Genomic DNA, 15,598 nt, shown 5'->3' with positions numbered 1-15,598 from the left:
GTAGTTTTGGAAATGTTTTTTTTTTCATTATTTTTGAATTTTTTTTTTTAAATTAAATTATTTTTAAAAAAACCCTTGTAATGTTGATGTTGGCTCTTTTATATAAAAACTAATAATAATTGAATTTTAGCATGCAATCCTTTAATTTATTTTTCAATTTTACTACAAATTGTGATTTCATTATATATAATAATAATAAATTTTTAAATAAAACACTATTTTTTTACTCACTTTTTATTAGAATTACATTTGAAAAATCCATATGTAAATATCGACTTTAGATATTTACATAATAATATATGAGCAGGTCTCTTGTGAGACGGTCTCACGAATTTTTATTTGTGAGACGGATCAACCCTACAGNGTGAATATCGGTAGGTTTGACCCGTCTCACATATAAAGATTCGTGAAACCGTCTCAGAAGAGACTTACTCTATTATTAATTATTCAAACATATTTTTGCTATAAAATTTGAAATTGCATGAGAACGAATATGGTATAAAGTTTAAAAAAATTATGAACTATATCAAATCAGAAAAAGAGATAATTTATAGATTAAGTATAAATATACAGATTAATAGTTTATCAATGTAGTTTTTTTTTAAAAAAAAAAACTAATTTTGTTTGAAAAATAAATTGGATATTATAATAAGTTACCCGTTTAAAATCAATCAAAAAATAAAATAGACATATTATTATATAACAATTTATGTTTTGAATAATAAACACAACGAAAATGAAATACGAGTGGGAAAGATTTCAAAGAGAGAGAACGGCGTGTTTTCCAGAAGACCGCCACACCCTTCCCCTACTATTTTTGACCTTTGAAACGTCGTCGTATTCGTTGGTAAAGCATATTCTTTGGCATCCTCCTTTCCCACCAAGGAATTGGAAATAATTCCTCGTTTCTCTCGAATAACTTATTTTAATTTTTAAGATCAAAGGATTAAAGCTTTCCCAATATTGGTTTATTTATATCCAATTAAACTTTTGATGAATAAATTAAATGCTAGTTTATATTAGTTAACTATTAATAATAAAAAGACCAAATGCCTTAAATAAATTAATTTTTTATGAAATATTCATAGTACACTCATTTTTTTGTGAAAAAAAATGTAATATAAGAAAATTCAAAATTAAGTTTGAGACTTTACTTAATTTAAAATTATGATTGATTATTTTTAAATAGATTGATTTTAGCATTTGGAGATGAATTTGAAATTCATGCATTTTGATTAGTTTTATTGTTTATAATGAAATAATATGTCAAATCTTAAATGTAAGTTTTATTTATTTACACATTAGTGATACAAATTAGATTGAATTTCAAATAATATTATCAGTACATCCATATTAACATAAAATAATATATAAACAGCTAAATTTGTATTTAAAATTTATGATTTGATTTATCTAAATAACTAATAAAATAATTTCAATATTAATTATAATGTTTAAATTCGTTGTCGAATAATTAAATTTTCAAAAGGATAAAGAAAGCGTGTCAAACGCTAGGAGGGGGGAGGGGAGGGGGTGGGGGGGTACTGTTATATACGAATTGTTCATTTTATCTCGCATTTACATTTCTCTGCAACACACTAATATCCTCTGAAAATTCCAAACATCTGATCGTTCGTTGATCGTTGCCATGCATGACGTTCATCACCACCACCACCACCACCGCCGTAGCCGTCGGTACTGCAGCGATCAAGAAGACCAAGATAACGTTTCTCTAGACTTGAACAATCTGAAGGTGATTTCAGTTCTTGGCCGTGGTGCCAAAGGCGTGGTGTTTCTTGTCCAGACAGAAATGTTCGAATTGCTTGCGGTGAAAGTGATTTTGAGATCTTCGATTGAAAAGAAGAAGAATAAGAGCAATGGCGAGGAATACAGGAGAATTTGCTTCGAAAGGGAGGTTTTGAGCAACTTTCATCATCCCCTACTGCCCAAGCTGCACGGTGTTTTGAAAACTGATAAAGTAGTCGGATATGCTATTGATTACTGCTCCGGCCGTGATCTCAATGTTTTGAGGAAGAATCAGACTGAGAAAATGTTCTCCACGGATATCATCAGGTGATTTTACTGTGGCAATCACACCCTTTTGGGTTTCGAATTTATGGCTGCTTTTCTGACTCTTCCAGATGGGTCGTGTGTTTGGTTTTATAGATTTTACGCTGCGGAATTGGTGTTGGCATTGGAATATCTACACGGGCTAGGCATTGTGTACAGAGATTTGAAGCCGGAAAATGTCCTGATTCAAGAAAATGGGCATTTGATGCTCGTCGATTTCGATCTCTCCACGAAACTCGCAGCCGCAAAGTCTCCAGCAACCCGTCAAACCCCTCAAAGAAAACCGCAAATCACCCCGAAAAAGAAGAAGAAATTCGCCCTTTTCTTCAACCGCCGCGACTACGGGATTTCGCCGGAATATTCTCCCCAACCCGCAGCTGATCCCATCTCGGATGTTTCAAACTCCGAGTCCGACTCGGTGGAGAAATCCAACTCGTTCGTCGGCACGGAGGAGTACGTGGCGCCGGAGATACTACTCGGCGACGGCCACGACTTCGCCGTCGATATGTGGTGCTTAGGGGTGATGCTGTACGAGATGCTCTATGGTGCGACGCCGTTTCGAGGCCCGGCCCGAAAGGACACCTTCTATCGGATCGTGAACAAGGCACCGGACTTAACGGGGGAAGCAACGCCGTTAAGGGACTTGATTCGAAAATTACTCGAAAAAGACCCGAACAAGAGAATCACCATCCGTGAAATCAAAGGCCACGATTTTTTCAAGGCTGTTGATTGGGATCTTATCCTCGAGATGCCCCGGCCGCCGTTTATCCCCGACTTAACGGACGTCGGGGACATGGATGGCAATAAGGAAATTGACGTGGAGTCTTATGTCCAAGGGGTGTTTAAAGTTGATGAAGGGGAGAAAATAAATAAATATTTCGAGGAAGGTCAGAATAAAGATTTGTGGGCAAATCATCCACAACTTATTCATAATGACAATTTTTTTATTTTTTGATATTATCAAAAATATAAATAGATTAATTTATTTGTTAATTTGTACACAAAATATTACTTCTTGTTATTAAGAAATATATATATGAATGACTTATATGTCTCTTCTTTTTTATTATAGTTGAGGACATGATACTAACACTTAGAAAAGATGTCAACTTTTTCTTCCAATTTTAACATTATATTATATTAATATTACAGTTTTGTTTTTGTTTTTTTTAATTTCAATACACTTTTTAAATTTTATTTTTTTGCATAATTCAAAGACAAAAACGTGACAACTAACCAAATGATTATTAAAACAAGACCTCCACTTAATGAAAAAAGTTAGTGGCCAAATCAAGGAAGCTTGTAAGAATCAAAATATATGATTCGCTCGTGGGAATATTTATTAACAAAAAAGCATTACATACATTTATTTGATTGGAATATTTATTGACAAATAAAACGTAAATATCATATCCGACACGATAAGATATTGATTGCACTCGATGTTTACAAGTATGGAGTATAATAAATTTATATTATATAATAACACTCTTCCAATATTGTATCTGATATTTGAAAATTATCATTCGTAAAAATATTAATTTCAATCTTCTCTATATATTGAAATTTGGAGCTAAGCCCTACTTAGAGTATGTTTGATAGAGCTTATGAGCTTTAAAAAACAGATTAATAATTATTTTAGAGCTTATAAGCTCTCATAATTTATTTGATAAAAAAATTTGCAACAACTTATAATTTGTTTTAAAAAAAATTGGAATATCCAAACTTTTTTAAAAGGTCTTTATTTTTGTATTTCATTTCTCCAAAATATACTTATATATCTTTTTAAATCTCCAATTTTTTACTTCTTAAATATCCACTTTATCAATTTTTTATATCAAATTTAAAATACGATTTTATTCTATCTTTTTATCAAGATATTAAAAACAAAAATCTNATAATAATTTATTTTAAATAAATGTAACCAAGGACTCTCTCTTAGTTATGCTTAGATAAATATTAATCTCAATTGAATAAAAAAACTAGTTCACTATAGAATTCCAATCAAAGTCCTATGGAAGTTCAATTCTTCTCGAATTTTAATAATTTCAAACGCTCAAAATATCTGATAAACCACTGAGAGCTACGACTAATAACAATCGTGTTCGAAAAATTTAATGGAACTGTCCCAACAAAAAATTGAGGCACATAACTACAGCATTTAATTCTCGAAGAGCAATCAAGTTTGATGCCAGATTTAATTAAACATGTGAACCGACAGTGGACCAAAATCCAAAAGCCTAATAAACAGACAGAGTGGTTCCAACTTTTTTATGTCTCCAATGAATTGGCAAATTACTGATATACATTTTTTAAATATCGTGGCCATCTAACTTCCAGTCTACATCTCTAACTGCCTAATAAATTGTGCAATAATCAACAGCCATAAGCTGCTCCTAAAATCTCAATCAACAATTTGTAAACTAAGACAAAATATCTATTGCAGTTTTGGGGTCAGTTTTCCAGATTTAAGGTAGGCACGAAAATACAATTTTATGGGAAACTTAAATACTATAGAACATAAATACAAGACCAAGCTATAATTCTTTGCAATACTAGACATGAGTTTTTATCACATGGGACAAGTTACGTTGATCGATTAAGCTCTGGTCTCGCCAAATATGGAACTTATAACGGGCTTGAAAGCAAAAATCCATTGCAAATCCAAATGAAACAGTGTATCAAACATAATACAGATAGTAATTGCACGAAACAAAAGTTTTGCATTGTCAACACTTCCACTGAATCTTCCAATACCAAGTAGTTATAAACATAATACAGGAAAACATTAGTTTACCCCAATAGCTCACTCATCCTCCTGGCTGCGCAGCCGAGCTAATTTGTTGGTCACGACAATATCCAGCTGAGCCGCCCGTTCCACAATGTCCTTTCTTTTCTTGGTTGAAATATTGTGTGCTATCTCAGCGCAATATGTCCTAAAATGTCACAAATAGAAGTTTCAGTAAATTCAGATGAACAGGGCTGTTGAAAGGCGCTATTGAGGTTAACTAATGAGTGGGGAGGTTTGAAAATGCACAAGATGAAATGTAACAAACCTGTTGTGCATCATCAAAACTTCAAGTTTTTTGACATTGTGCACAACAAACTTCTTAAACCCGTTGGGAAGATAGTGCCGTGTCTTCTTGTCTGACCCATATCCAATGTTTGGCATAAGGGTGCATCCCTTGAACTTCCTTCGGACTCGGGAATCAATACCCTTGGGCCTACGCCAGTTTGTCTGCCACGAAAAGAAGGTTCAAGGTTCAACAGGTAAGTATTGCAACATAAATAAATATGTGAACATGCTCCACTTTTGTCAAATGTGGAAATGGTATTTAAATTCCCGTTTATATGAATCAACACCTCAGCACCACTAAAATTCAGAAAATAAGATATAATGGAGATGAATCGAAAATTATTTTACTTCATTTCCTTTTGTAAATTGTAATGTATTAGTGCAGACTTCAAAATCCATTCATTTCATACTCCAGCAGATAAATAACCTTACAAATTATACTGACTATGATACATTTACTCCTTTCGCTAGGGCCATCCTAAGTTTGTTGACCAACACAACATAAAGTCACATATGATCAGGAAAGTTGACATAGCGCATAGCACAACACCTGCTGCGATTCTAAAAGGTAAGGCCATTATATGTTAGATATAATCTATTTTGCAATCCAAAAGCCACATTTAAATTGTCGCCATGTAAATGAGTAAGAGTAATCAATGACATCGCCCCAACAAGCAATTGTCCACGCTACATGTCACACATAAACTTGACTTTAAAACTAATTTAGGACCGAATGACTGCCCCACCTTGAAAATTAAAACGAAAAGCAAATCAAATCGTTTAAACTTAATATAAGTCCAAATATCACGGTGGGATTGATGACATATAACCAGTGATTATTGAACCATAAATCAACTTTAACAATATCCTAGAACCAGACACTACTATTGAAGTCAAAGGATTGAGAATGATTAGCACACGACTAAACATATCATGTTAATCTATAGATGTTTTTCCCAATGGACATATGATCAAGAAATGCGATTTGGGCATAACAGATGCTAGACCAGAAATGCACCAGTACATGTAGCCAATATGGTAATGATAAAGATGGCAACAATAAAATAAAATAGTAACAAAAAATGCTATACTAGGACTAGGAGTTGGGTAGATACACAACACAACAGTATTTTCTAACATAAATATTAAACAGTTTAAGACAATTGCTGAGGCCATGATGAATCCCAATCTCATGACCTGCTAAATTGTAAATGTCAAATGGAGATATGAAAGAACCTTCACAGAAACATAGCAATCACTCTGGTGCCGTTTGAACTTTTTGACTCGTTTCTTAACAATCTTCTTGCTAAGTAAAGGAACAGCCATCACTTCTACAAAGTAACATTAAGTTCACTGTGAAATTAATCGAAGTAGAATCCACACTTAAACAAATTATTAATAGGGGCACATAAATAATCATTTTGAAAAATAGAAGCAATAAAATCAAATAATTATGCAATCATTTACAGCTACTCTTAGGTAAAACATCATGGTTATGCTCCAAGACACAATTAGAACACACGCGTCAACTTAGTTGTTACTTGAAATAGCAACTCACACAAATTATTTGAACACCATGCCCAAGCTACTGTGTGACACAGCAACGCATGCATAGTTGCTATTTTCCGAACAACTGCTGCTACGCGCTGAAATAGTAGAATTCTGAAGACTATGATGTGGCTACTAACTCACAGTCATTTCTTAAAGAGAAAAAAACGCTAACGTTTCCCTATTTTCAAAACGCCTAAAACTCTAGTCCTACATTGAATAGTCAGAAGTCGATATTGATAATGATTTTACCACGATATACTTTATAATTTTCAATGTTCTAGATACATTTTTGTGACAACCACTGAAGAAAAAAAACCATCTTTTCAAAATGAAACCCAAACTGAAACAAATTCTAGCTAACTGAACGTTTAGAAAAAATTTCTACATCAGTTTGATTCAAAAAATCAATGTACGGTAGGTTGTTCCGTGGTGAGCCAATAAAATTGGTCTGGATCCCATACAACACTCCTCTATACATGCAAACATAACTATATAACTACATATATCAAGAGAAAGATCATCTCAATAAACGCAGCTAACACAAATGGAGCAGAGAGACGATGAATCAAATCAAAAGTTGAATTAGTACAAGAAACTTTAACACGAATCAAAGCTTAAAAATAAAATCAAAATAAAAGGTTAAAATTCATGAATAAGTACGTAATCTACACCAAAAAAACATAATAAAATTTCGAAATTTGAGGAAAACTGAAACAAAACGAAAAGAGGAGTTCGATCAGAACCTAGTAGTGGCGACGCAGCTGAGCTCCTACTGATTGAATGAATTTACCTGAGCGAAAGTAACTATAATCAAAATTTAGGGTTCACATTAAATGGGCTGAATTCAACGTAGCCCAACGTTGAGGAGGCCCAAAAACATTGATTATGTCGGGTCAGACCAAATTTAGTTGGATCTTTTGATCGACCACCCATCTCTCTTCCTGAATTAAAACCAATTTCGATATTTTTAAGTAAATTTTAAAAAACTAACTTTAAAAATAAGAAAGATGGAAAAAAAATCATAGTTGACTATTTTAAGAACTTCCCACCAATTACCATAACTTCCTTCCTATTTATACTATTTAATTATTATAATTTATTAAATTTTTATAATTGAACTAATAAAAAATATATTACACACGTATAATAAAAAAACATTTAGGCAGTGCTTGAACGAGAGAATTTGATTTGGAAAAAAATGATTTAATTTGAAAAGAATTTGAAATAATAATAATCTTGGTGTATTTCAAATTCATCATAATTATCTTTGTATTTACATAGATTAACAAGATATATATTTGAAATTCACATAACAAAAATTCATTCAAACAATCAAATGAAATCAAAACTCATATATTTGAAATTCATAGCTTCAAATCTTNATTTTTTAAATTTTATAGTTGACTATAACGTGAGATCTTTTTACTCATTAAGAAAGAGGGAAGGAATACTTTAGTACATGGAATATAATTATAAAAACATGAAACATCCTAGAATTTAGAAATGAAACTATTTTTTTTTCCAAATGAAAAAATACGGGTGGAGAAATTAATATAATAATAATGAAGGATCGTGTGCTGGGCACCAAAGGTGCTTTAAACACAATATTCTCAAAGAGCTGCAATAGCTCGTGTTCTAAGAATGTTTACACCGATAAATTAAATCGAGTTTGGTTAAAAACCAAGCAGAAAACACTCGAAGTAATCATTCGTTAAGAAATGCTGATATATTTTATATACTGTGCAACTGAATAACTGAAAAGGGGTAGATTAGTTTTTGGATTCACCAATTCAGTTATGGTGACAACTGAACTAATGGATACTCTTGCTAATCCAATTAGTTTGAAAACAACAGTTGATCAGTTAAATACACAAGATATGTTTATGGATGTTCGGATATTTCAACTGTTCATATGTCACCTCTTCTACCTCCTCGGATAGGATCCACTAGAAGACTTAGATTTATACAACTAATTATACAGATCCTACACAGCTTAGGACTTACACTACTGCCTAACTGAACTCCTAGTCTAAACTGAAGTCAGAACCTTCCAGTCAACACTTGTTTAACGTCTGTGTGTCAAAGACTACATACACAAGTTTATTGTCTTTGTGCAAGACTGTATTTGAGTGGTGGTATGTGTGCATGTGTATGATAACTGAACAATGAATACACCAGAAAGGTGCTCACACACTGAGGGAAAATGACTTCTATACTAAGCCGATATATCTTGAAGTGTTCCCTCGCAACTGGGCGTAATGCTTTTTGAAAGCTGATGAATAATAAGCGTACCCTTCTTATTTTTCCACACTCTCTGTGTTGTTCTTTTTGCTGAAGATCTTGGCCTGTATTTATAGCAGCAAGATGACCGTATACCAAGAATCAGCATAGGTGACCGTTGCAGCTGGAATGCGTTTCTTGGAGTTTGTGTCTCGTCTTTTTCCGACATCTCTTCTGGAACAATTTGTCTTTAAGCTTTGCTGCACGGTCCATTATTTTCCTTTGACTTGACAAAAGCTTATGTACCTTTGCGCACAACTGGATTCCAATAATGTCGTGTTCCGCAACTGATTGCTCCTAACTGAGCTTCTGAACTGGTTAGGTGAACTAGTCTGCAGTTGAAGAGGTGAAATTAGTTGGCTCGTCAGTTGAATTGATTTCACTGGTTCAGTTGAACTGATCAGCTGGGATCTTCATCAGTTGAACGCTTCATCAGCTGGCCGAGCTTTTGAAGATTTCCTGCTAAACTACCTTTCAGTTGGTTAGTCAGTTGAAATGATTTAAGGTACATCAATTGGACTTTGTTCAGTTCATACGATAAGTTTGTGCATTCAGTTGGGTATCCGATAGTCTTCAGTTTGGGCTGTTAACTTATTATTTCAGTTCCACTTTTCTGCGCACTTAAGATAGATTATTAAAAACAAAATAACAAGTTTTGTTAACATCAAAATCAAGTAAAAATTACAAACATAAAATGTTCCAACAAATAATAATAACAACAACATTTGTTATTGTAACGATCATGGACTGATCCCAATTTTGAATTTTGTGTCATTATGGCTTTTCTATGCTTAATTACTCTTAGTATCATGACGTTTTTTAAAGTTATTTTTTTCGTTTTCTCCAACACTCGAACCCAAGATCTCCATAATCACGTAACATCGCATGAGAAAGCTCATGAAGACACGCGATCCAAGATTGAGGATAACTCGTGGTCTTTATAAGAAAAATATTAATATTATTATAAAAGAAGGAAATAATATGTGTTGGGGGCGTTGCGTGATTAAAATAGCGATAAATTATATTCAATTCTAATAAAAATATCTACAATCGTACAATTTGTCCACTCAATAAATTATAACTTTATTTTCCCAGCAATCCACCTAAATGCATCTTTTGTGTTCTGTAAATCATTTATTAGCTAAATTATAATTCTGATACATATTAATTACGATAGTTTTATGAAAAACAAACACACTAAACTTTATAGCAAATTAGATTTTTTAAATATTAATTTTTTATAATAAAAATATAGTAAATCTGATTAATTAAATTTCTCAATTTTGTCACAATTTTTTGATATGTGTCAATGTGCCAAATATAGGTGTAATATATTTAACCGAATACTTGGTCAATAAAAGTTAAAGACTTGGTTATTTGATTTCAATAATTGCTTTGTATCAGTTTCCACACTCATCCCAATCATGTACATAGCGGGGGCTTAGTGGGAAGAAATGAGTGGATATTATTTTTAGACAATTCTTTGCTTGTAAGAAGAGATATGGGTGGTATAAGAATGAGGAATGTAATAAAAAAAAGTTATAAGAGAAAATTGTAAAAAATATCTCTCTTTCTAATTCTTTGTTCTTGGTCAGAGGTGGGAAAAAATACCGAATTTTCGGTATACCAATATTATCGTACCGAAAAAATACCGAATTTATCGAATTTTCGATATACCGAAAATTTCGGTACGGTATGGTAACAATACGGAATTTTTTGGTACGGTAACGATATGCAATTTGAAAATTTCGATATTTACTGGAATACCGAAAAAATATACAAAATTTTTAAAATATATAATATTTTAAAACAATAAATTTATAAAAATTTTAAAATGTAATCGTATCGAAATCTCGATATACCATACAATTTCGGTATAATCGGTATGTTAATTATATGTACCGAAATTTTTCGGTATACCAAAATTTTCGATACGGTATCGGTATGAATTTTTTTTTTATATCGTATTTTTCGGTACGATATATGATTTTTGGTACGATACGACATACCACCCATATTCTTAGTTGTCCTCCTAAAATTCTTCTTATCATTTTTTTAAATGATATGTTATTTGAATTTTTACTACATCAACACGTTTACAAAGAACCACAAATATATCGTGCATGGATCCTCTACTTTGGGCTCAAGAGCATCACATGGTGTTGTACATATTTTACACAATATCATCAATTAATTGTTAGACAAATTTTTAGATCATTAATTGATCATCTCGTGTATAATATGTACAACTCATGGTGCGTACCCACGGCAGAGGATTAAAATCTTATTTTATCATATGTAAACGCGAACAAGGTAAAAATCTCAGATGGTATCTCCGGTAAAATTTACCCATAATAACATAATGCCAAAAAAAGAAATCAAATGATGCCATTGGCATTCAAGAAAAGCTCATTAAATAAAAAGCAAAACATAAAAATAGAGCACAAAGGGGAAATACGAGGGAATCAACTCGAACAACAAGAGAAAACACTCTTGTTTTGCTTAGACAAATCGACCCCGTCAGCCAGACTAACTCGATTCACAGACAATTCGGCCTTGTAGGAGTCAGACTTGAGGATTTTCCGGCTAACTTTGTCATAGATCTCCCGAATAACAATCTCGAAAGACTTTCTAACATTTGTAGAATCCAACGCAGATGTCTCGATGAAGAATAGTCCTTCCTCTTCAGCAAAGCTTTTGCCCTCGTCCACACTCACCTCTCGAATGTTCTCCAAATCGCACTTGTTTCCTACTAGCATCCTCGCAACCGCAGTGTCACAATGGGCTGAAATATCACGATAGAAAAGGTAAAAAAAATAGTTCAATTATATATACATGATTTTAACAGATTATTTAAATCGCTTATGGCGGCATCTGTTTTAGCAAGATTCCTCGATATATTCAAGCCCCCAAAAAACAGTAACTTGACGAGCAATTTCCAACTCACCAACAAAATGCTAACTAAACTTCACAAGAAATGTTAGTTACCAGACTGAGTTGTCATAGTAGTTTTCCTTACATTTGTTGATATTTGAAACTTGGATCAAGTATAGGAAAATATATTTCATATATATCGAATTCCAGGTGCCCAATTCACACAATTACTCGTACCAATGGTGGTTTGGTTGAAATGCTTGCATGCTTTCGGAACTAACAGTTTTGTTCATATCAAATTCCCCCTCCGAAATTGTTTTTTCATGAGAAATGAAGTTTACTAATAAAAGTAAAATTTCTTATCGAAGGATAATAGCACATACTTCCAAAACAAAAACCAAAAAACAAAAAAAAGACAAACCAATTTGTGTACCTAACCTCAACATGAACAGATTATACAATTATTGATCTAGGCAAACATGTATTGCTCAAAATTCGAACCACATTTATGAATGATGGGCTCTAACACTTAAATACATTTATAAGCAACATTTTTGTGTCTACTTCCACTTGAGATGTAAAGATCTTTAATGAATATAGGTGGGAGTAAATTTGGTCATTTGTCCAGGACTCATCCACCCCAACAAATCTTATCAATGACAATAATAAAGAAAATGACATCTTCCATCATAATTTGTGGTAGACTGGAGGAGAATACACCGGAAATTTACACCGATAAACCTCAACTCAAGTAAAATATGCACAAAACTATTAAGCACTTCTCTTTCAATTTTCAATCAAAAATTAGAGGCTAATTCATGGAATGAATTCACTTAAAACAAAGTACACCTTACTTTGTGTATAATGATAGTAGACTTTTGAATCCTCGAAAAATTACACAAAATTCAATCACATTCAAACTTCTTTCTGCAATCCGGGGATCAGGCCGTAAACAACGATCATCTACTAAGTCAAGGTATCCTCATTCATTCTTTCTTCAACCTATATTTTACTGCCCGCTGGACTAGAAATGGTAACACCTACATTGAATTTGTTCTAAGACAATGCAAGAACACTACTATCCTACCATATACCAATTCTTGATCTAATTCTGTAATCAAGCTTCGTCAGTATATAACATTAACAAAACATCAAGACTAGAATAGAAAGCCTATCCCCACCAATAAAACAGTTTTAAAATCCAATCTTTTTCAACAAATTTGTTAAATATGAAACTATTGATTGTGCCAGCACTCACAGAGAACAAAAAACACCCAAAAAAGAGAGAGAATACAGATTCAAAACCATACTGTTGAGTTCATCGAGCCACCGCTTGATACTCTCGAAAGTGGCCTTCCTACTGATATCATACACAATCAGCGCCCCCACAGCACCACGATAATAGGCAGATGTAACAGCCCGGAAGCGCTCCTGGCCCGCGGTGTCCCACACCTGAGCCTTCACCTCCTTGCCGTCAACCTCCACCACTTGAGTCTGAAACTCCACCCCTATTGTCGCCTTTGAATGGTGGTCGAACTCGTCTCGAGCAAATCGTGACAGTAGATTCGATTTGCCCACTGCAGAGTCACCGATTACAACAATCTTGAATAAGTATTCCTCCCCTCCTTCCTCCCCCATTTCTTGTTCTGTTAAGGGTTTGAAGACTGAAAATGGAAGTAATGGGGAAGAAGTGGTGCAAGTGTAAATGGCTGTGGTGTGGCTGCGTAATTCACGGGTAATAAATGGTAGCTGTCATATTTCTTTTTGAAAGACAAATTTTTGTTTAAATCTTTTTTCTTTGTTTTCTTGCGGGGAAACGAGGAAAAAGGGGGCGTTGTAAATATTTATTTGATAGAAAGGAGTGGAGAGTAATTTACTTTTTTATTTTTTATTTANCAGTATCTTTTAATTATCAATTTTTATTTAATTATCTCATATTAAAATGTTTAATATAAATATAAATTATTTATGTATTAACATGTTTAACAATTAAACTCAACATCCACTCAAATTATTTATTCGAACTAAACTCGACCCAAACCTCAAACCCCAAAATTCACTCACTCGACCCACTTCACCCAAAAAGTACCCAAACTCCACTTACTCCACCCAAACTCAACCCAAAAGCACAAAACTTAACCCAAACTCCACTCACTCCACCCAAAAGCACAAAACTCACTCTACCCAAACTCCACCCACACCACATGCTCGACCCACTTCCATTTGAAATATGTCATATGGTCGACCCACTCAACCCATTGCCCATTTGAAATATGCAACAAGACTCTACCCCCGCTCGACCCACTACGCCCATGCTCGACCCACTCGACCCTGCTCGACCCATTTTATAATACTTACTTATAATTCCAGTATTTGGGATAAAAACAATTTTTTGGTATTTTCTATTGATTTTGAGTTGAATTTATGTGATCCATTTAAGTAGTTTTTATTAGAATTTTGTAGTTTCAGTACATCACAATAAAAACAATTTATTGGGTCGGGGATAGGATCGTGTGGGTAGAGCCAAAAGACCCAAAGACTCAACCCATCGACCCGGATCGAGTCGACCCAACTTGGGGTTTTGGTTTTGGGTCGAGTTATTCTATAACTGAAAAATAGTTTTGTCCACAAATTACAGGGATTATAATTAGCATAATTTAGTTCATCATAAACTTATGATATCTATAACATTGATTATTAATTTTTTCAAATATAAGTAATTCTCATTCTTTAGTTTATTATTTTAAATTTATATCAAATTCACTTAGTAAATTGAGTAATGATAGTACTAATTAAGCATTCTAGAAAATTAAAATTAAAATAAAATTAGTTGGGTCGAGCTCGAATGTTTATTATTTTAAATTTATATTAAATTCACTTAGTAAATTGACTAATGATAGTACTAATAAAGCATCCTAGAAAATTAAAATTGAAATAAAATTAGCTAGATCGAGCTCACCCAGCTCGACCCAAGCTCGACCTAGCTTGGGTCGGGCAAAGCTTGACTGGGTCGAACTCGACCCAGCTTGGGGTTTTGGGTCGAGCTCGACCCACCTCGACCCAAAGTAGAGTTTTTGGAGGTGGCCCGACCTACGTTCAGTACACGAATAACATGGAAAGCTCGACCCATTGAGATATATTAAACATTCATTCGAGTGAACTTGTTGGAGTGAAATTTGTTATGAATTTTTTAGGTTCCACTATTGTTATGAATTTTAAATACATTAAACATTTAGTCGATATTCAACTCACATGACTCGACTAAATGATACATTTTTAACACAAGGTTCCACTATTGTTATGAATTTTTTAACAACTTACTTAAATTATAATATATAACTCGTATTAAAATGTTTACATAATTATAAATTTTTTATATACTTCATATACATTCTAATTATATTTAAATAGATCATCATAAATATCAATTATATATTATATCAAAAGCTCAAAATCCACAAACTCTATTCACTCGACCCAAACCCTAAACCCTAAACCAAACCCCAAACTCCACTCACTCGACCCAACGTTCTCAACTCGACCACAAAACTCGACCCACTTTTATGTTATTCTATCAATTTGTTAAAAGTTCATATAATATGTATCATTTATGAAATCTATGCAAATTAAGAAGAGTGGGTCGAGCTATACAAATTATATATATCATTTCTGAAATCATTTACCCACAATAAGAAGAATAAAATAAAAAAATTTATTCTTATTTTTTTAAAAAAAAAATTTTTGAAA

General features: G+C 33.1%; 3 protein-coding genes across 3 annotated transcripts; 1 reads left to right on the top strand and 2 right to left on the bottom strand.

The window, feature by feature from the left end:
* Positions 1-1,545: 1,545 nt before the first annotated feature.
* LOC140958324 (serine/threonine-protein kinase OXI1-like) lies at positions 1,546-3,126 on the top strand. Its single transcript, XM_073415739.1, has 2 exons — positions 1,546-2,073; positions 2,167-3,126. The coding sequence occupies exons 1-2, from the start codon at positions 1,649-1,651 to the stop codon at positions 3,023-3,025; spliced, it is 1,284 nt and encodes a 427-aa protein (XP_073271840.1). The 5' UTR covers positions 1,546-1,648; the 3' UTR covers positions 3,026-3,126.
* A 1,583-nt stretch (positions 3,127-4,709) lies between these two features.
* On the bottom strand, positions 4,710-7,542 carry LOC140960298 (large ribosomal subunit protein eL32z-like). Its single transcript, XM_073418515.1, has 4 exons — positions 7,441-7,542; positions 6,383-6,477; positions 5,127-5,308; positions 4,710-5,006 (listed from the first exon to the last, which is right to left on the bottom strand). The coding sequence occupies exons 2-4, from the start codon at positions 6,470-6,472 to the stop codon at positions 4,877-4,879; spliced, it is 402 nt and encodes a 133-aa protein (XP_073274616.1). The 5' UTR covers positions 6,473-6,477; positions 7,441-7,542; the 3' UTR covers positions 4,710-4,876.
* Positions 7,543-11,287: 3,745 nt separating this feature from the next.
* On the bottom strand, positions 11,288-13,614 carry LOC140959948 (ras-related protein RABA5b-like). Its single transcript, XM_073418018.1, has 2 exons — positions 13,162-13,614; positions 11,288-11,762 (listed from the first exon to the last, which is right to left on the bottom strand). The coding sequence occupies exons 1-2, from the start codon at positions 13,487-13,489 to the stop codon at positions 11,443-11,445; spliced, it is 648 nt and encodes a 215-aa protein (XP_073274119.1). The 5' UTR covers positions 13,490-13,614; the 3' UTR covers positions 11,288-11,442.
* Positions 13,615-15,598: the final 1,984 nt, after the last annotated feature.

This window comes from Primulina huaijiensis, chromosome 15, assembly GCF_012295235.1.
Source record: "Primulina huaijiensis isolate GDHJ02 chromosome 15, ASM1229523v2, whole genome shotgun sequence".
Classification (NCBI taxonomy): domain Eukaryota; kingdom Viridiplantae; phylum Streptophyta; class Magnoliopsida; order Lamiales; family Gesneriaceae; genus Primulina; species Primulina huaijiensis.
The sequence above is the reverse complement of the archived record's forward strand: the minus strand, read 5'-3'. Positions and strand labels throughout refer to the sequence as shown.